A 21,756-nucleotide genomic window follows, 5' to 3' on the forward strand; every position below is an offset into this window, starting at 1 on the left:
CGAGAGAGAGATTTATCGCATCAGCAAGAAATGGGGGCAGGGGTCGGGAGAAAAACGTCTATAGTACAGTAGTGAACTTATTTGGATATCTCAGCCGATTTTGAAGTTACAAGAAAGTTAGACACCAATTTGGGAATTGTATAAATACTGTATCCTCTATTATTTTGATTTCATAGACAACCCGTAATTCCCAAAAGTTTTTCCGTAAATCGAGGAAACAATTTCTTTTTTTTTTTCATAGGGCAGATTAACATAACAGCCAGCTGTGCAAGAAGTAACGGTCTAAGATTGCTAGAGTAGCGCAGAGGTATTCCGATGATTGCTGAGAGAAACCATGTTTTACCTTTTCAAAGCAAAATTAATAATACCTTCTGTTTGGCTTTTTTATGGTGAAACGTTTGACTGAATCCGAATCAAACGAATACAATAGCCTGATCGACGAAAGAAGCTCTGAATGTCCGATTTCAGATTCGAATTGGAGTGCACCAAGAGATTTGGTGAAAGTAATTTTTATGAGCGAGCAAAAACCAAAGTCAGCATTTGAATACTTTTACTACAAGTGCGCAGCTTAGCAAGTTGTTGTTTTTCTGAAGTCAACTGCAGTAAAATGTCAGGTAAGCAAATTAAGCATTCATAACATTTCATCAGCTATTGAAATCAAGTATCAGTTGCTTAAATGGTGACTGGACTTGGTTGCTCGCTCACTCGAACACGTTCCACACTTTTAGTGCAGACATCTATTATGTTATATTCAACCTTACATCATCATCATTAGCAACAATTTCAACCTGTTAAGTGCACTTAGTGAGCACGTGATAAGCGAGCGAGCACCATGCTATGACAATATTCTCCTGATTCATAATTATAGGCAGAATCTCCATTTATTCAATTGTTAGTTTTGATGCTAAAAAACATTGTTACAACAGAAAATTTTTCTGTATTTGATTTCATAATTAAGGCATTCATCGATTAGAGCCAAACATTCCCTTGGAAAACTCGAGATTCCAAGGGGTTCCAATGCCTTAATGGGTGAGTTTTTAGATGATATAATTTATTTAAATGATTGTATCACAAGCAGAAAGAATTTCACCCTTATTTCACATAGGAGTGAAGTTATTTGCTTCTGCTTACAGTGACGGTCGGGTTATGCCGGGTCTGGCTGGGCAGCTCATTTTTATATTTAACTTAGAGTAAAATAATATCACTTGCATGCCTCCCTCACTCTCTAGTAGTTACCAGAAATATGATCAACCATTATACTATACATCACTATTTCATCGCAATAATGAACATGACCAGTATCATCAGCCATTGTACAGCACAATGCATGGTTAGTTGAATGGTGGTCGGATGCAGCGACTCCCTGACAAGAGTGACAGGATTCACTTGAAGTATTAAAAAAATAAACATTATATCATAATACTATCACTTTGGGAGGTAATCATTTTCCGTGGAAATTTCTTTAAATGATTTGAATGTTAATTGGTGCCATATTTTTTTGCTGGAATTTCAAATAATGTCATATTATTACTTGCTACCATAATCTTTTTTAACTGTTGACAACTTTGTTACTACCTACCATCATTTTTTGTTAAAAAGCTAAAATTGATCAAAATGATAGTTGGTAGGCTACTATCAACTTTTGCTATAATGTTGAATATTGATCAGATAACAGGTTACCAAAAATTTTTATTAAAGTTTTTAAACTCGTTAGAATGTTAATTGATACCATCAGTGTTGCAATATTTCTACTTCTGTCAAATTCTTGCTCTTACCATAATTTTATGGGAAAAATTTAATATATACCAAGTTGTTGCTTTCTACAATATTGTATTTTTTTAAATTCAAATATTAACCAAAATGCTACTTGCTGCTGTTAATAATTGTTAAAATTTTTAATATTTTGATCAAACGAAGGCTTTCACGTGTTGCAATGCTGAATTGCACCTGAAGGTGAAAGGGAAAGCACTGTAATATTAAAAATCTGCAGTTTTTGCTTTGGTCCTCACGTGCAATGCAGCATTGCACCTTGTGGATGCCTTCAGTTGATTCATTATATATATATATATATATATATATATATATATATATATATATATATATATTAATAGATAATGAATAAAGGAAGGAAAAACAAAGGGGAAAAAAATAAGTCCATATGCCTAAAGGCATCCTCCATTCATAAAATATTTATAACAACTGGACTTGAAATGAAGTGAATCAAATATTTGTGGGAAACAACTCCCAGGAAGCGAATTCCAGAGAGTTGTAGTTCTGGGGATAAATGAATTTTGATAAGCAGAGATTTTGCATTACGGGGGAGATAGTGTGAATTCATGGGCGCTCCCAGCTGCCTGAGTATTTCGGGAGAAAATGTGAAGGGGAGGAACAATTGAAGCCAGTTCATCTGAACACTTACAGTAAAAATATCTATAAAATAATGCTAAAGAAGCAACATCTATACGTACTGATAATGGAGGAAGGTCTTGCCTGATGGCTGGATTATTGATTAATCTAATGGCTTTATTTTGAATTTTGTCCAACTGCCTCAGTGCAACAGCTCCACATCCACTCCACAGTGGTGAACCGTATTCGATCTGAGAACGCACATAACTTTTGTATATTGTGGCCATCTGCTCATCAGTGAAGAACTCGCGAACTTTGTACATAGGTCCCAATTTTTTGGAAGCATTTTTGGCACGGGATTTAACATAAGCTGTCCAGCTTAGGTTGAGGTTTAGAGTAACACCTAGGATATCAATTGTAGTGGATATGGGAATATTGACATCATTTAAAATTATGTGAGAGTCTGAGGGATTCTTTCTGTTGAAGAAATTAATGTATTTAGTTTTCTGAGCATTAAATGAGACCAGATTTGTTTATCCCCATTGATTAATTTTAGAAAGGTCCTGGGTCAGAGCAATAGCTGTGTTTATTTGGGAATTTATGATATCAAATTGTGTAAAGGAGGTACTAAATGTGAAAGAACTATGAAGGGTCGAGTCATCAGCATAAGAGTGTATTGGGTTGTGAGTGACAGATAGGCCATTTATATGAATGAGAAAGAGGGTTGGCGCCAAAACTGATCCCTGAGGTACACCAGCATTTATGGAACGAAACTGAGAATAAATACCATCTACCATGACCCGTATTTTTCTATTATGAAGGTAAGAAGAAATTAGAGGAACCAGTGATGCAAGGCCATAGTGTGACATCTTAGACAATAAGGCCCGGTGCCATACTTTGTCAAATACTTTTGATATATCTAGTGCTATTGTGTGTGTTTCACCGTGTTGGTCTATTGTTTTGTTAAACTGATGGGTAAGAAGACAAAGAATATCTACAGTTGAACGTTCCTGTCTAAATCCATACTGTCGATCACTGATCAATTTATTGATGTCTAGATGCTTGACGAGGTGTTTGTTAATCAGTGTCTCAGAAACTTTACCAAGAATGGACGTTATTGCAATTGGTCTATAGTTTGATGGATCAGAAGTTGCCCCCTTTTAGGAACAGGATGGATATTTGCTTTTTTCCAAGGGGCTGGAAAAATTGAGGTACGGATGAATAAGAGGAAAAATTTTGATAATACAGGAGCCAACACCGAGGAGCAATTTTTAAGTACTACTGAAGGAATTTCACCTGGACCAGTGGCTTTGTCTGCTGATAGATTTTGTAATACGGCTTGTACATGTCTGGTGTGAATCATGAAAGGAGGTATTTAAGGGGAATCAAAATCAAATACAGGAATATTTGTTGAAAAATGTCAACAAGAAGGTTGGCTTTTCCGCGTGGGTCACTTGCTAGATTTCCATTGGGGGACCGTGAACGGTAGAATGGAAGAGGTGGTAGTGAAGTTAGTTTTGAATGAATTAAGGGTTGACCAGAATATTTTGTTATCACTTGGACTGTTTAGTAGTTTGTTAGCTTGTCTATATAGAAAGTTTGATTTAGAAAGACCGATAATAGTTTTGGCATGGTTTCTGATATTTCTATTATAGTTAAAGGCTTCTTTGGTTTTGGTCCTTGTATTAATGTTATAGGCTATTGTTTTATGTTCTGTTACTCTAGCACAATTGTGGTCAAACCATTTAGGAGAATTACATCTTTTTCTGTAACTATGATGGAGAATGAATGTTTCCATGCCGACTTTAATGAAATCCCATATGTGGCCCAATGTGGAATTTGCATCGTGGGAGAAGGAGGAGGTCCAAGGAACATCCATGAGAAAATTTTGAAGTCCCTCCCAGTCTGCCCTGTCATAGTGCCATTTAGTCATCACGACAGGCTCAGAGCAGGAGGGTGTGGTAGGTGTGAAATTGGTGGCTTGAATCAGACAATGATCCGAGGATCCGAGGGGGGGACTTCACTTTGGCATTATAATTACCTGAATTGGTTGTTAGAAACAAGTCCAATAGGTGGGGATTTTGATCGGGGTTGTCTGGTACACTGGTGGGTTGACTAACTAACTGGGTGAGATTAAATGAGTCTGCAAATAGCTCACATTCAAGACCAGTCATCAGTTCTGGGTGAATAAGTGAGCCATTCAACATTATGGACATTAAAATCACCCAAAATAGTAATTTCTGATGCAGTATTAATGTTGAGGACACTTAGTTGTGAAGACAGAGAGTCCAATAAACTCGGCTCTGAAGGGACATTAGGAGAACGATAAACACAACATAAATACTTAATTTTACCAAAAGAATTTAATTTGTATATGGAATAGTCGAAAAAAGGACAATTAAATATAGTAATCTCCTCCAGGGCAATTTCTGATTTAGCATGGCAACATATGCCTCCTTTGGGTCTGAAATTTTGAATCAAGATATAACCAGGAAAATTAAATCTAGCTAAATCAGAGGCGGAGCTTACTTGTGAGTCTGTCAGCAATAGCAGATCAGGGGATTCAAACTGGAGGAAATTTTTGAACAGAGTTGATGGAGTGAAGTCCCCAATATTGCAAAAGAAAATTTTACTGTACTGATGAGCAGATTTAGGGCGCCGCAACACTGGAGGTGGCACAGTCGCTTGATGACGACCGGGAGGCCCCTGTGCAGACAACCCAGCCCTGCCGGTGGTGATCACCCGAGAAACCATCGCACTGATTCCCAGTATAGCAGCAGCCATGGTTCTCTTTATGGGGGAGAGAACCGTGATGTGCAATAACAAGATCGGTGTTTTTTGGAGAGAGGATAGCTGGTTTAACCCCTTAACCGCGGGTATTGTTTTGGTCTGACTGTCCCTCTCCCGCGGGGTTTCAGCCAAATGTAAACAAACCTTTAAACCTTAATAACTCTGCACAGAATAAAGCTAGAGAAAAAAATAAGGTACCATTAGAAAGTACTAACCTTCAGCTTTCCATTGATGTAGGTTTCATGACTTTGTTGACTTTCACAGGACGGGCAGAGCCGTTAGAAGTGAGGGGTGTAAAATCACTGTTTTACGCCCCACACACCAGTACCAAATGCCAACCACTCTCTGATAATAGTAATATAAACATATATGAACACTGTACATACGATAAACACCCACTCTGTGTTCACTGAGGTAGGTAAAAGGCACTTCACTGCGGCTGTGCCTCACTTCACTGCGGCGTCACCCGCTCACTGACGCTGGCGATCTTTTCATTATTTCTAACTTCTAATATTATTTTACATATAATCTGGGCAATATACATTATATTTACACCGCACTTATTACTATATTGCATCACTGTCGCATCACAGAATTACACAAGTGCCGCAGATTCTCTTATTACAATATCACTTATTATACTGGCCAATATATACATTTTTTTCTAGGCAAAATATCCCTTATTACTACATTATCCATTATACAATTATTGGTAAAGCACGTCACTGTCGCATCACTGTATATCACTGTCACTTTCAGTAACTCTGCACAGAATAAATCTAGAGCGAAAAATAAGGTACCATTAGAAAGTACTAACCTTCGGCTTTGCAATGATGTAGGTTTCATGATTTCGTTGACTATCACTGGATGGGCAGTGCCATTAGAAGTGAGCGATCTAAAATCACTATTTTTCGCTCACACACCATTACCTTCGCCATACACCATTACCAAATGCCAACCTCATTCTGATAATAATACTATAAACATATATGAACACTGCACATACGATAAACACCCACTCTGTGTTCACTGAGGCAGGTAAAAGGCACTGTAATTACCCGCACTTCACTGCCACATCAGCGGTGTTGTAATCACTATTTTTCGCTCAAACACCATTACCAAATGCCAACCTCATTCTGATAATAATACTATAAACATATATGAACACTGCACATACGATAAACACCCACTCTGTGTTCACTGAGGCAGGTAAAAGGCACTGTAATTGCCTGCACTTCACTTCCACATCAGCAGTGTTGTCACTCACACAGCTGGACAGATACTGATGCGTGTTTGGTCCGGGTGGGGTGGGAGGCCCAGGGGGTGGGAGGTGGGGCCCCAGGGGGGAGGAGGGAGGTGGGGGTCGGCTGGAGTGAAAGAACTTAATAGCTACTCTCCTTGAAACAATTGGCGCACGGAAAACGCGGGTATTCACAATATTCACAAACATTCGAGAATGACACCCGCGGTTTGGTCCAGTTTTTGCAATGTCATTCTGGAATGACACCCGCGGTTAAAGGGTTAAGGTAATGTAATATATAGTGGATGTGTGTGCTGTGTAAAGAGGAAGCCTGATGCCCTCCGGTGTATAAGGCAGAAAGATGTGTAACCAGCTACCAAGGCCTAGGAGAGAAAATGGAATCCAGGCTATTCCTTGAGTCTCCCGTAACCTTGGCGGTAGTACTTCCCTGGGCGGGGCTGCCTACCTCTACTACTCAGGATCTGATTTGTAGTCAAGATGTTGTCCAAGAACAACAGTCTGACCCGACACTTGCTGCTGTGCGGAAGAAACAAAAGATTAAGTATTCAAGGGGAGGTCAAGCCAAGTTCCTTCGTAAACAAGGGCGGCTCTACTGTGAGTCATGAACATCCCAAGGTGAGGTTCGACTGCAGTTTGTCGTTCCTGCTAAGTATCGCCAAGCAGTGTTAGAATGGGGTCATTGTTCAGCCTCAGGAGATCACATGGGCAAAAAGAAAACCCAGGGCCGTATCCGTGCTGACTTTTCTGGCCAGGAATGGGACAGGAAATAGATAGCTTTGTGCATTCCTGCAATGTGTGTCTATGTACCACCAATCAGGGACATGTCATTCTTGTGCCATTTGAATCAACCCCCATAATCTCTGAGTCAGTTGAAAGAGAGGGCAGTGGTGATGTGGGTGCAGACCTGATGTCTCACCCACTAACTGATAACTAACACGGGCAACTGTTATACACTGGGTCCCATAAAATGGGCGTCCTCAGAGATTTATGTAATCCAAGGACTACGTTCGTTCCCAGTTATTAGTGTACCAGCAGACCTGACATCTCGCCCGTTGGCCATAGGATACATTATGTCCAGGGCCTCTGTACCGTAGGTTAAGGGGGAAGTTCAAGAACCCCGCAGAGGCAATCCGAGGCTGTGTTTGAATAACCTTGTGGAGTATCTCAAGCTGTGGGCCTCTCTGAGGATTCCCGGAGAATGCACATTATCCACATGAGTGTTCACTCCCACGTCGGGTGTTAAAATGTGACCTGCCCGAGACTGCGTAGGGATTCTCAGCTTGCCATTATTAATCATAAGTGTAGTGTTAGGTTTAACCAGCTGCAGGATGTAGTGAATAGAGTGGCAAGACATGATGTGTTAGTTTTCATTGGTGATTTTAATGCGATTGTTGGCAGTAGTAGGGATGGCTTTGAAGATTGTATGGGTAAGGAGGGTGTTGGTATAAGGAACGAAAATGGGGTGCAACTTGGAAGCTTTTGTTTGGCAAATGACCTTATAATTGGTGGAACTATCTTTGAGCACAGAAAAATACATAAGACTACTTGGATTTCACTATGTGGTAAATATTGTAACCAGATTGACCACATTGCAATTAGCAGAAGGCATAGGAGTTATTTGCAAGATGTTTGCGTAAGGAGGGGGGCAGATATAGCTAGTGATCATCAACTTGTTGTGTCAAAGATTAAAATAAAACTTAAGAGATACGTTAATAGTAATTGTACAGGAGGTAATAATTATGATTTTGATGAGCTGAGAAGTGATGAGAGCACGAGGGAAAAGTTTCGGTGGGAATGTAGGAACAGGTTTCTAGTCCTGCAGACTTTGATGGAATCTGAAGACAATGACATTAATCAAATGTGGAGAGAGGTAAAAGAGGTTTTGTATGAGAGTGCTAAGGTTACTATTAAGAAAAAGGGAAAAGCGAGAAGGAAAAAGTGGATGTCGGATGAAACATGGAATGCAATTCAGAAAAGGAAAGAGGCTAAGTTAAGAAGTGAAGAACAACATGTTGATGGCCAGGCAGTTGAAGTACTTAGAGCAAAGTACTGGAGTTTACATTATGAAGTAAAAAGACTCGTTAGACGTGATAAGAGGAGACTATATGATGAAAAGGCGACAGAGACAGAAATTAAATTAAGTACAATGACGGTCAGAGCACAAGAGCAGCGTATCAGGCCATAAAGGAGTTAACTGGGACTGAAAAGAGAAGGAAGGAAATACCTGTACGAGATAGAAATGGTAATTTGATGACTAAAGATCTGGATATAAAAGGAAGGAGGAAAGAGCACTTTGAATCTGTTCTAAATAGACCAATCCCAGCTGAAGAGGACATTTTGCCAGCCGAGAGAGATTTGCAGATAGAAACAGGGGATATAACTTTGGAAGAGGTAGCAAAATCTATAAAGGAGTTAAAGAATTTTAAGGCCCCAGGAGAGGATGGAATATTCCCTGAAATGCTTAAGGTGGAAAATGACGAGTTGATGAATGAGCTTTTGAAACTTTTTAATGTGGCTTGGGATAATGGTGGAATTCCAGAAGTGGAAAAATGGAGTGATTATAAAAATACCAAAAAAGGGAGATTTAAGTGTGTGTGGCAATTGGAGGGGGATAACTTTGACACCCGTAGTTGCAAAAGTCTTTTCCAAAATCTTATTGAACAGGATAGAGCCAGTAATTGATAAAATTTTAAGAGAAGAACAAGCGCGATTTAGAAAGGGTCGAGGTTGTAATGATCATATTTTTATTGTAAGGCATCTAATGCAACAAGCTAATGAGATGAAAATGACACTTAGCATGTGTTTTGTGGATTCTGAAAAGGCGTTTGATAGTGTTTCACGTGGAGCTATGGTGAAAATTATGAGATTCTATGGTATACCAGAATAGTTTGTAAATATTATTAAAAGCTTGCATGAAGGTACTTTTTGTAAGGTAATGGTGGGTGGTTCTTTGAGTGATCCATTTCAAGTTAGGTCAGGAGTGATTCAAGGAGGAGTTCTTTCGCCACTGTTGTTTGTTTTGGTTATGGATTATGTTATGAAAAAGGTTGTAAGGAGAACTGGTGCAGGAATTAACTGGAAAGAAAATAAGAAGCTGATGGATTTGGACTATGCTGATGATATTGTACTGATTGGCGGAAGTATTTACGAGATGCAGAGGGTGCTTGATTGTCTGGTGGAGGAAGGAGAAAAAGTGGGATTGGTAATAAATTGTGGAAAGACTGAAATTATTAATATGAACGTGGAGAACCAAATCGATTGTGTAATTGGGAATAATGTGGTGAAGAATGTAGAAAACTTTAAATATCTGGGAACGATTGTATCATCTAATGGATCATTAAACAATGAAATTGAGGAGAGGATTAGACAGGCTTGGCGAGCTGTTGGAATGTTGAAATCTGTTTGGAATAATAATATGCTTTCGGTACATACTAAAGTGAAAATTTACAAGTCCATGGTTAGACCAATTTTAATTTACGGGCATGAGTCATGGTACAGTACAATTGCAACAGATCAGAAAGTATTAGGATTTGAGAATAAAATACTGAGAAGGATTCTTGGGGTAAAGTGGCAAGACAGAGTTACAAATGAAAGAGTAAGGGATATTACGAGAGTGGAACCAGTTAATGAATATGTGAGACTGTCTCGCTGGAAGTGGCTGGGGCACATATACAGAAAAGAAGGTAGTTTAATACAGGATGTGCCAGAGTGGACTGCTAGAGGAAGAAGAGGTAGAGGTAGGCCGAGGGAAACCTGGTTGAGGAAGCAGGAGAGGAGTGTTGGTTGGACCTGACGGAGATGGCAAGAGACAAATATTGGTGGACAGAGTTCATTGAGGCCCTATGCATCCTGTGGGGTGCCACAGGAAATGATATATATTGATATGATATGACTGATATATATATATCATTCCTCTGAGATGTGTTATGTGTGTGTTAATCTGTGTGTGTGTGTGTGTGTGTGTGACACAATTTTTCTCCTCTTCAATGTCAAACAGGTTCTTTTCACTTCAAGTCAGGCTTACATCGAGTGTCACTAGGTACGGCCAGTTTCAACGTCCTGTTGTGGCTGTACTCTTCCTGTAGGAATCTAGATTTCAGAGTCTTTTCGCCATTTGTAACACAGCAATGGACTACACAAATAGTAATAAAAAATTCACTTAGACAAAAGAAACAACCACGGGGGAAACACACCAGAATGCACCCAAGAACAAGTAAAGGTCAATGAGAAATGATGCAGCAGAAAGGTTAATCACTGTTCATTGAGAAAATCTAACATACGTAATTTCTCGAATGTGACGTCTAAGAATTGTCAGAGGGAAGGTGGAAGGACACACCAATAGGTTGAAAGATTTCTTATATGTGCAGAACGAACTGCATATTGATGACGAATCATACACCACACAACGATTCTGACTTGATAGTGGAATAATAGGTGCTCTAAACAAGCCATTCTCCCAAACGAACAGGAACATCCCAGGACAGGTGTTACTGGCAGAGACTGGGACAAAGAAAAAAAACAAAGTATTCCCGCACATGACCAATGAAGAGTTATGTCCACCTGGAAATCATACCTGAAAGTCAGCATACAGGATGTAAATAGGAAGAATTGCGAGTATTGTCAATTGTTAGCAGATTTATATACAGTGAAAGGACTTCTAAGGAAACTGGCAAGAGAGTAGCGACGAGAAGTAGGTGGAAGAGAAATGCACTGGCTGAGATCATTAGAGGCTGTAAATGCAATGGAAACATGTTGTGAGATAGGAGGAAATATTCAAAGGAGACAGAGGCCTTGTAACAAGGACTTATTGAATGAGAAAGGAAAGGGGACGATGTGGATGAGCTCGAACGTGATAGAAGAACGAAGTGGAATGTGAACAACAATGGCATTAGGAAGGAAATTGCTCCAAGTACTGGTTAGTACAGTTCTAAAGCTGAGAATAGAACCACTGGAACAAGTCAGAGGTAGTTACTGAGACCATTCCAGCACAGAACTCTCATTAGCTCTGAGATAGACAATTTGATCCAGTATTACAAGACCACTATCAGCATCATCTAGAAGACGAAGGAAGCTGACCTGGGTAAGAAGAGAGTCTATGGATAGTTTAAAGCTATCAAGGTGCAGCATGACACATAGCAACTCAGTTGCAGTATTAATTTTTGAAATCTGCCCTTATAAAATGTCCAGATGATTAAACGTTTCTGTTATATTGTTGATGTGTGCAGTGATTTTCTGCAACATAGAGTGTTGAGCCAGGAGAACACTATTTTGAGATTCAAGGGCATTAGCCACATCAGCATGGTTCGATCTGAAATCAGAGAGTTCACGAGAAGTTGCTACGTCAGGCTGACCACCCAGGATTTCTTCACCAAGATCGAAGAGACTATGCTTCACACGTGAACGACCTATAGAGTGTCTGGCTAAGAAAAGTGTTACTTATGTTAGAAAATGTAGTGCAAACATAGTCAAACTTCCAAACAACAGGTATGTAGAAAGGGTACCAGAAAGCACCACAATGGTTGACAGAAGGGACTGCATTTCATTTAGCTGGTGCACAAAGGGGGCAGGGCGATGGCTACGGAGGCCAGCAGGTGTAGGTTGCAGCGCAAGGAGACCTCATCTTCTACTACGATGAGCTCGCCTCCTGGGCTGACCAACGCCCCTGGCCTAGCGACACCATCGTCAGTACCCATCCCGAACCCTGTGAGGTCAGCACTGGCAGCAATAGGCTCACAACATCTTTACCTATGTAATAAATCTAAGTTAAAGGAGATGATTGTGAAGAAGATACGGTTGTGTTGATAATTTGTTTTCAAGAAACTGAAGCTATGTGTTCAGAGTACAGTTTTGCGTGATAATAATTGAAAAAGAGGGGAAGGATGCTGTGACGTAGAATGAGAAAGGGTGTTTGAAAGGATGCCAATAGAAGGAACAGTAGAAGATGGAGTATCTCCAAGTGACTCTTCCAGCACCAGACCCTTCGGGGCATGCTTAAGATGATCTGCACACCCACACTTCGTACTACTAGTGGATAGTTTCTCTATTTCAAATTTGTTATCGCTACGAGTTATCACGCGGTGTGGGCCTGCAAATTTATCATTTAACTTAGAACTACGTGTATACAGATGGGCAAATGCCAGGTCTCCAACACTGATACTGAAAGGCGATGCAGACTTATGCTGGCGTTATATCGTATCCTCAGATAAGGCCAGGTTGGCTTTTACTCATTGATGTATTTGCTGAAAGTCTGTCATTTTTCCTTTCACATAACTATCCAAATGTGGATAGAAGTAAGACAGGTTTTGATAACGCCAATAGGGCAAGTTATCATCAACAATTCTTACAGAGTATATACTTAGAGAAAGAATGGAGGCTGTATTTCAGTGGATGAATTGATGGATCTATTGATAAAGGCTGCATCTTGGGTACCAACTCATCCCAACAGCTGCATTGAGAACCTACGTCCCTCAAGTACTCCAACACCTTTATATTTTGCCTTTCGACAAGGCCATTGGAAGCTGAATGGTTGGGGATGGCATAGCATTTATTGATGTTATATTGCTAGCAGACTCATTAAAGAAGACTGTTGTTAAAAACTGTGCCATTATCAGTAATAACAGCAGACTTGTAGTGAATGGACAAATGACGTTGCATCTACAAAGGCACGTGTCGAGATTTCGTGGTCTTGCTTGAAGAGTCACGAGGACATACTAAATGAGGAATGATCGACTGTCATGAGCAAATACTCTGTACCGGATTCCGTGAGAGGTAATTTAAAGAGGTCAATAGAAAAGGTTTCCCATGGACCTGATGGAACTGGATACTGCAAAAGTGGACGGCAGGTAATCCGGTTGACACTTTATGACTGTTACAGGAAACACAGGAATCACAGAGGACATTGATATCCTTCTCCATAGTAGGCCAATAAAATGAAAGGCATGCTTGTCTCAAACACCGATCTTTTCTCGGATGGGATGCACGAAGCGTGATGTGGATAATGTGGAGTACTGCATTTATTTAATCAGTAGGAACAATGAGCTGATGTACCTCTCTGTTAGTGTAATTCTTCTCCTGTAAGGATGGCTTCCATTAAAATATCACTGTCTAACGTGAGATCATCTACTGGCACTGGCAAAGTACAGCTATGGTAAAGAGGTGGCCTGTGGTCGTAATCATAGACCCAAGTTCAAATCCCCGCTGGGGCAACCACAGTTTAAAGGATTTGAATTTCAAGTGTAAAGCAGACTTTCCTGATCAACAAGAAGACCCACCAACATATCGTAAACAATACTCCCGCTAATATACCAATACACCAGTCAAGTATGATACAGCCCTAGCACGTATTCAATATGGACAGTGGGTGGAGAGACGAAATGTGTTGATTGTAGAGGTACGTATGATATTTAGGAGGACTACTGGGCCTTGAGAGCAGGCTGTGAAGCCTATGCCCACAGTCGAGCATATATATATATATATATATATATATATATATATATATATATATATATATATATATATATATATATATATATATATATATATATATATATATAGCGACTCATGATTCTACAAAATAAATTACCTTGGACCACAGAGGGCCTGCGTGCTGATAATTAGGTAAACTGCATTTGAGGTCACGGTGGTGTAAGAAACATCACTGAGTTGAATCATGGTGAGTCTCCCACGGTTACGTGACGTGAAAGAGGATCTGCAATTGCTTTTGATTTACCAGGTGCGTATTAGAAGGTTGGGTTAAGTCTTGGATAGTAACAGACCATCATGGTAGACGACCTGTAACATTTCTTTCCTTGAATAAATCACAAAGTGGTAGATGATCTATTTGGATATGCACTTGATATCCGTATATTATATCTCTGAAATACTTGAGAGACCAAACAACTGCTAATGCCTACCTAATGCAGTAACACTGTAGTTATGTTCTGCATCGTTTAGGACATGACTAGCATACAGTTGATCTAAGGCTGGAATTTCCTTCTCTTAGATTTTCTAGTGTATTCAGTGTTCGAACAGTAGTGCTGCAAGCACCAGCAGCAGTGTGCCATCATGTTGGCATTCCATGTCCCTAGATACCTGTGCTCCATCGCCTTGTACAAGAAAGAAACCTTTCTTATAGTCAGGGAATGCCAGGATTCTCTGGGACATGTGACTGCAAAAAGTGCACCGTCACTCAGTGTTTCAAAAGTCTCTCAACTGATGTCAGGAGAGTTTAGCCCAAACAAAAGGTTCATATTTTCTGCTTTCAGTAATTTTCCAAGAAAGCGATTTGTACGTACCTTGAATAAATTGCCTATAATAACCACTTAGACCAAGGATTTCATGAATTCCTCATTCTTCATGAGCAGTACTGGTAGGTTCAGGGGGCGCCCATTATCCACCCATCTGTGTTTTTCAGCAACAACCATCGAGAGGCCAAGCCAAATATATTTCCCGTAAAACAGTTGCAATTTACAGTGAGCTGGTAACCTTTAGACCTACCGTATCAAGGCGATCAAAAACATTGTAACTTGGCATAATGATCAGTGGATGGCGGAGGGTTACTGCCCACTCCCCGGAATGATGTCATCCAGATAAGCATAAAGGGAATGACGAATCATTCCAGTGAATACAGACCATGAATGACCATGAATACTTATGTGAGCATTTCTAGAACCAAAAGAGAGTCTCTTATATTGATAGTGTCCAGAAGGGGTGCTGAAGGGGTGCAAATGATGAGGTGAAAGAGAGAGACTTATCCATTTCTACTTACTAGTAGCCAAGGTTTGCCAGGTAAGGCAACAACATCTCCAAAGGTCTGCAAAAGATTTATTAATTTCCTCTCTAGGTGGAAAATCGCCCGGATGCACTGTAGAAGATGTGAGAATGAGTCAGCTGAAGGAGTCGTAGTATGATTCCTTATTGAAGAGTATACAGCAGGTAAATCATGGATCATTCTTAGCATTTTGAAAGAATGGTGTATCCTGGCACACCTTGCGGCCGATGGGTATACCAGGAAGTCCCAATCTTTGTACCACGTTTAATCTTTCGTGGACCATTTGTGACATTCAGTAAATAGAGATAACACAAATTGTCCCCCAACACGATACACAGTGATGACTCATATGTCAAACCATTCACATAACACGTAGGTAAGGTTTGTGCTTCTACTCCTTCTTTCACACCTGAGATAGATGAGACAGACTTTCCTGAATTCGTGTGGCAACAAATTATGCGACCCATCTGTTAGTGCTAGATTCACCCTCTTCATGTTGCAGAGTGTCTATATGCCAGACTATTTGAGGTAATTAGATGGGACGTAGATAGATTGATTATCATTGTGTCAAAGCTGTTAGAGGCGATGTCATGAGATGAGGTAGTGAATGCTCGCCTTTACTCTCAACTGGTAGTGGTGGAGGTACAGAATCAGACCAAGTGATTATATTTACTTGGAGAAAGTAGAAGGGTGTAAGGTAATCCATGCCAGATACAGAAAGTTCCTGTTCTTTAATACCAGCACAAGGTTCAATAGAATGTTGAGGCATGGTGTCTGCATCAATTAAAACATCTGTAGGATAACAGAGGTTGCTTGTGACAAGAATCTCAGCTGCAAAAGAGACTAATAATTCTTCAGGATCTGTCTGTAGATTTCCCTTGCCCTTCACGTGAAATTCTTCTCCATCAACACCCCAAAGATGAATGCCAGCCGGTTCAAGGATCCGGACCCGTTTAATCTTTTCTAATGCTGGATAAGAAATAGGAGGACACTGATATTAAGTTCACAATGGACCCAGAGTCCATGAAGAATAATGTAGGTACTCCTTCAGGAAGACCTAAAATAACTATACCAAAGTGAGTTGAAGGGTCAATTTAGCGAATGGGGAGCTCAGGATCTTCTGCTGTTTTGGGGGAGGGGCCCGAGAATGCGCTCCTCTTCCCCAGAACGATGTTGTCTTGCAAGATAAGGTTACTCATTAATGAAGTTGTCAGAGGCTGAAAGATTCTTTGTGGTATTTATACGGAGAATGGGACCGTGATGGTGTCAGATTGTCACCAATTCTTCAGGCCTTGTTTAAGAGAGTGAAAGTTACTCGATTTACAGTGTCCAGAGACATTACAATTCCAACACTAAACTGACGATTGCTGGTCTTGATACACAGTCGTATGGTCACTCCCACCTGTATTCCACTGGCGTCGAAAGTAAGAGCAGCATTATTGGAAGTATTCATGGAATGCAGTCGGCCACGAACTCGAGGTGTGAGAGGTCTGCACAGCCTTTGTAAGTCAGTCTGTGGTTTGAAAGTGACACTGGTGTGAGTACCTTCCTGAAGAATGATGTCTGTCTAGTTTTTCAGCCATCTTTTGTGACAGTACAAGTAATTAATCTCCTGGGTTGAATCCAACTTATAAGGCAGTCTCTAATCGGCATTTATCAAACCAGTTTATGTGTCCATGACAACCAATCAAAAGACAAAAATTTTTTAAGTTCATAACATGATTCCCACTGGTGTTATGGAGGTACCCATGGGGTATCTTGCAAAAGCTGGCCTATTTCAGAAATGGTAGCATTTACAGCAGTTGCTGTTACATACAATGTTGCATCTTTTGTTGGAATTTAATATTAGCTCTCATGTTTTGAAGGAGGATGGAGAAAACAATGAGGGATCCTGCTTAAGTATGAAAAAAAATATTAACTCTACAAAATTAATCAAATGTTCTGCAACAGTCAAACCTGATCTTAACCCAACACCCATTCACGTTTTACCTTGATCTAAGGGGCTTTGAGATGAGATCTTTATTGATTCGGTAGCGAGTTGCCGATTGTTAACATCTGTTTTGACTTCGCTGAGGCAACCGAAGATTGAAACTTTACTGTTGTTGCCAGTTAATTTTGGGTGGTTTTGGTCATCCAAGAAGGACTGTGGAGTGGATGCCCAGTTGCCATCAATGTTTGTCTTTGAAAAGACAAGAGTGTGGGAGTAGTCACTATAGCCTACTGAGTGGAAAATGAGACAGAAGCAGTAGTGAGAGAGTATGTGATAATGTTGCTGCAGTGGAATATTGGTAATGGTAACTGAAAGATTATCATGAAAATAAGGAGACAAAAAAACTAGAGTGTCACTCTGGGAGAAGGAATATCTGGATTATAATTGTATGGATTATCAAAAAAAACGGTAGTAGTAGTAGTAGTAGTGGGAGGAGGAGGAGGAGCTGTAGAGATCTATCTATCTATCTATCTATATACCTAGGCTGCTTCCCCAAGGAAAGGGAGGTAGCCGAGACAGGACGACACACTCCCCATTTACTCATCCATTCAAACACATTCATTCGCATCTTAGCCCCAAAGGGGAGAACGGACAGATCTCACTGCACCACACCGCACAAGGGTCAACTGTGCAATGAAATCAGTGACAGACGCAGCAGTGCCCGACAGCAGAACTACTTTACACCTGCCACATCATAACAGACCCATCCCCTTACCCGCACCTGACCTGACTAGCTGATCAGACCAAATGCAGGAGAATATCCCTCAGGGCTGCATCATCACTTATTCATTCACAATTTATCTCCATTTATTTCTGTCACGCACAGCCACTCTTCCTTGCTCAACAGACATCCGTCTCTGCATCCAAGCTCTCTTCACACTGTCCATCCATCCTATTCGTGGTCTTCCTCTCAGCCTCACACCTCTCACATCAGATCTACATTATCTTGATGTTCACCAATCGCTCATTATCCATTCTCTCCATATGCCCATACCATCGCAAAACCCTCTGCTCAACTCTACTAGCCATCTCCAAACAACTCCAGTTTCCTTCGCACTTCATCATTTCGCACCCGATCCATACGCGTCACTCCACACATACTCCTCAGACACCTCATCTCCATTACATTCAAACTTTTCCTCTCTGCTACACCCATATTCCATGTTTCAGACCCATATAACGCAGTTTGGTACCACAACACCCTCATACAGCCTTCTTTACATCCATTCTAAGAGAACGACATTTAAACACTTTTTTCATTCCTCCCAGCACCTTTCCTACTTCATTTATTCTAAACTTCACTTCTGCATCTATTCTTCCATCCACAGCAACATGTGACCCTAGATATTTAAAACAATCTACCTCCTCAACAACTCACCATTCAAAACTATATTCATCCCCCTACCATCTATCAACTGTACACTTCATCACTTTACTCTTATTCTCATTTACTTTCAATTTCCTTCTTTCACACACCTTTCCAAACTCCTCTACCAACTGTCTCAATCTCTCCTCTGAATCAGTCACCAGTGCAGTATCATCTGCAAACAGCAGCTGCTTCAGATTCCACTCTCCACCATCAACATTCACCAGACTCAGACCGCCTAAAACTCTTGCATTCACCTCCTTACAACACCATCCATGTAAATATTAAACAACCAAGGCGACATCACACATCCCTGTCGCAGCCCCACACTCTCACGGGAAACCAATCATTCACAGCATTTCCCACTCTTACACACGCTTTACTATGTACATAAAAACTTTTCACCCCTTTTAGTAACCTACCATCAAGTCCATACAATCCTTAAAACAGTCCACAAAGCCTCCCTATCAATTCTTCATACTCTTTCTCTAAATCCATAAATGCCCAAAACACATCCTTGCCTTTCACTAAATACTTTTCACACACTTGTCTCACAGCAAACACCTGATCAACGCATCCCCTCCCTCTCCTGAAGCCACACTGCTCATCACCAATCACTCCCTCTGTACCCTCTCTAACTCTCATAATTAACACTCTACCATACACCTTACCTGCAACACTCAACAGACTTATACCCCTAAAGCTAGTACAGTCATACTTATCACCCTTGCCTTTATACAACGGGACCACAAGCACTTGCCCAGTCAATTGGCACCATATCTTTCTCAAAGCACACATTCAACAATCTTACTAACCAGTCAACAATAGTCACTCCACCACCCTTCAGGCATTCCACAGCACACCCATCCATACCTGCAGCTTTCCCTGTTTTCATCTCCTTTACTGCCTTCTCCACTTCCTCCTTCGGCTGATCAAAGAATCATTCAACTCTCCCAACACATTTATTCCTTCCACCCTTCCATCCGCCAGAATCTCAGCCACCCTTTCCTCCCTACATTTAACAATCTTTCAAAATACTCTGCCCATCTTTTTTACTGCATCCATTTTAATTAACATCCTTCCATCCTCTGATTTTACTCGTTCTTCCTTCCCAGACTCTCCCTTTCGCGCCCTTTTCACCTCCTTCCAAAATATTTTCTTATTCTGTTGAAAATTCTCTGTCAGCCGCCTACCCCACCTCTCATCTGCTGGCACTTTAGCATCACGCACAGCCCTTCTCGCCTTATTCCTTTTCCTTATACCTTTCATATGGTCTCCACAAGTCCTTCCGATCTGACGAAGGCTCAACACTTCATATGCACGTCTCTTCTCAGCCACAGCCATACTGATTTTCCTCGCACCACCATTCACTTTTTTCTACACCACCACCCACACGTCTCACACCACACACCTCTTCTGCATGCCCCGTAAGAAAAGCAAAACAGCACTCTTAAACAACTGCCATTCCTCCTCCATACGCTGCCATTTTCCGATCTTTCACTGCGTTTGACTCATCTTTCAATTTCTCTTGATACTCTATCATTTTCTCTCTTTTATCCAACTCACTCACTTTGAAAACCTCCTTGCCATACCTAACCCTCCTAGCTCTCACCCATCTCTTACCTACTTTCAACTTGCCCTCCACCAGGTAGTGGTCAGACATACCTCCACCCTCCCCTCTCAGAACTCTCACATCCAACAATCTTCCTATTACATTCCTAGACACAACCACATAGTCCATCAAAGCTCTATCAACAACCCTTCCACCCTCCTGTCTCACCCATGTATACTTATAAATATCTTTCTTCTCAAACAGCGTATTTCCAATCACCATCTCTCGCTCAACACATATCCCTATCATTCGTTCCCCATTTTCATTTCTTCCAGGCACACCATGCATACCAACTACACCTTCAGCTGCTACATTTCCCACTCTAGCATTCAGATCTCCCATCATTACCACATTCACATTCGCTCCAAAACTCTGCAGACACTCATCAACATCATTCCAGAAAGACTCCCTCTGTTCTTCATCCCTTTCACTACCAGGCCCATATGCACTCACAAACACCCACAACTCACGTTCAAATTTCGCTTTCACCCACATCAGTCTCGATGACACCTCCTTCCATTCAGTCATACACTGCTGTACTTCCGGACTCACTAACAAGGCCACACCTTCTCTTGCCCTTCCTCTATCAACACCTGACAATTTTCCATTCACACTTCCAAACATAGACTCACCCTTCCCTTTCATCTTCGTTTCACTCAAAGCTAACACATCCAACTTTCTTCTCACAAACATTCTCCCAATCTCCTCCCTTTTAGCCTCAATCGCACTACATCCACACACATTCATAGACCCAATCTTCAGGGTACGGGGATAACTCCATCCCCCATCCCTTTCTTTTGCCTGTCTCTTTTTAGGAACTAAAAAACAGAGGAGGGGGTCCCTAATCCCCTCAACCCGCGCCTTTTAGTTGCCTTTTACGACACGCAGGGAATACGGTGGCAGTATTCTTCCTAACACAACCTGGCCGCAGAGTAGTAGTACCACCCCATACTGCGGCCAGATTGTGTCCCCCCGCCACAGGGGGGATACCTGCCAAAAACCTTTCTGTAAAACTATTTTTGTAATGAACTTGGTGGCACCAACACGATCGATGCAATCCTCGAGTTGCGGCAAGGGGTAAGTGTCCGTCTTTGTCAAGTTCACTCGACGGTAATCGATGCAGAATCTGGCCAGGCCATCCGGCTTCGGCTGCAGTGTCACAGGGGAACTCCAGGGACTAATGCAGGGAGAAATAAGCCCGTGATCCAGCATATACTTGAGCTCTTTGTGTAAGACACCAAGTCGTTGTGGGTTGACTCAGTAAGGTGGCAGCTTCACTGGAACAGCATCACCCACATCTACGTTGTGTTGAATCCAGTCGGTCAGCCCAGCGTCGTGACTGAACACTTCTTTATATGTGGAGAAGATGGTTAACAGCTGCAATGACTGGTCCTGAGGCAGATGAGACAGTTTGAACTTTAAGATGGACTCTGCCTTGCCATTCTCCAGCCAGCCATAAACAGGGATGTTGCAGTCCTACTCCAACACGTCGTCATCATCATTCTCTCCCGCAGCAGCGTCAGTCAAGACAAAATGAACTGGAGCTGGAGACCCAGGGGCACAGTGATATGGCTTCATGTTGATATGACAGTTGGTGTTTATTCTTATCATCAGGGATCTC

The 21,756-nt window shown here is 41.2% G+C and overlaps 1 protein-coding gene across 1 annotated transcript in view; it reads left to right on the top strand.

The window, feature by feature from the left end:
* LOC145393813 (glutamate receptor ionotropic, delta-1-like) overlaps positions 1-11,797 on the top strand; it is a 46,697-nt gene extending 34,900 nt beyond the window's left edge. The window contains exon 7 of the mRNA XM_080267858.1: positions 11,585-11,797. Coding sequence (XP_080123984.1) covers positions 11,585-11,797 — 213 coding nt within the window. The remainder of the gene's footprint in view (positions 1-11,584) is intronic.
* Positions 11,798-21,756: the final 9,959 nt, after the last annotated feature.

The sequence above is a fragment of the Coenobita brevimanus genome, chromosome 25 (assembly GCF_032717465.1).
Source record: "Coenobita brevimanus isolate Jiangsu-jjx chromosome 25, ASM3271746v2, whole genome shotgun sequence".
Lineage (NCBI taxonomy): Eukaryota > Metazoa > Arthropoda > Malacostraca > Decapoda > Coenobitidae > Coenobita > Coenobita brevimanus.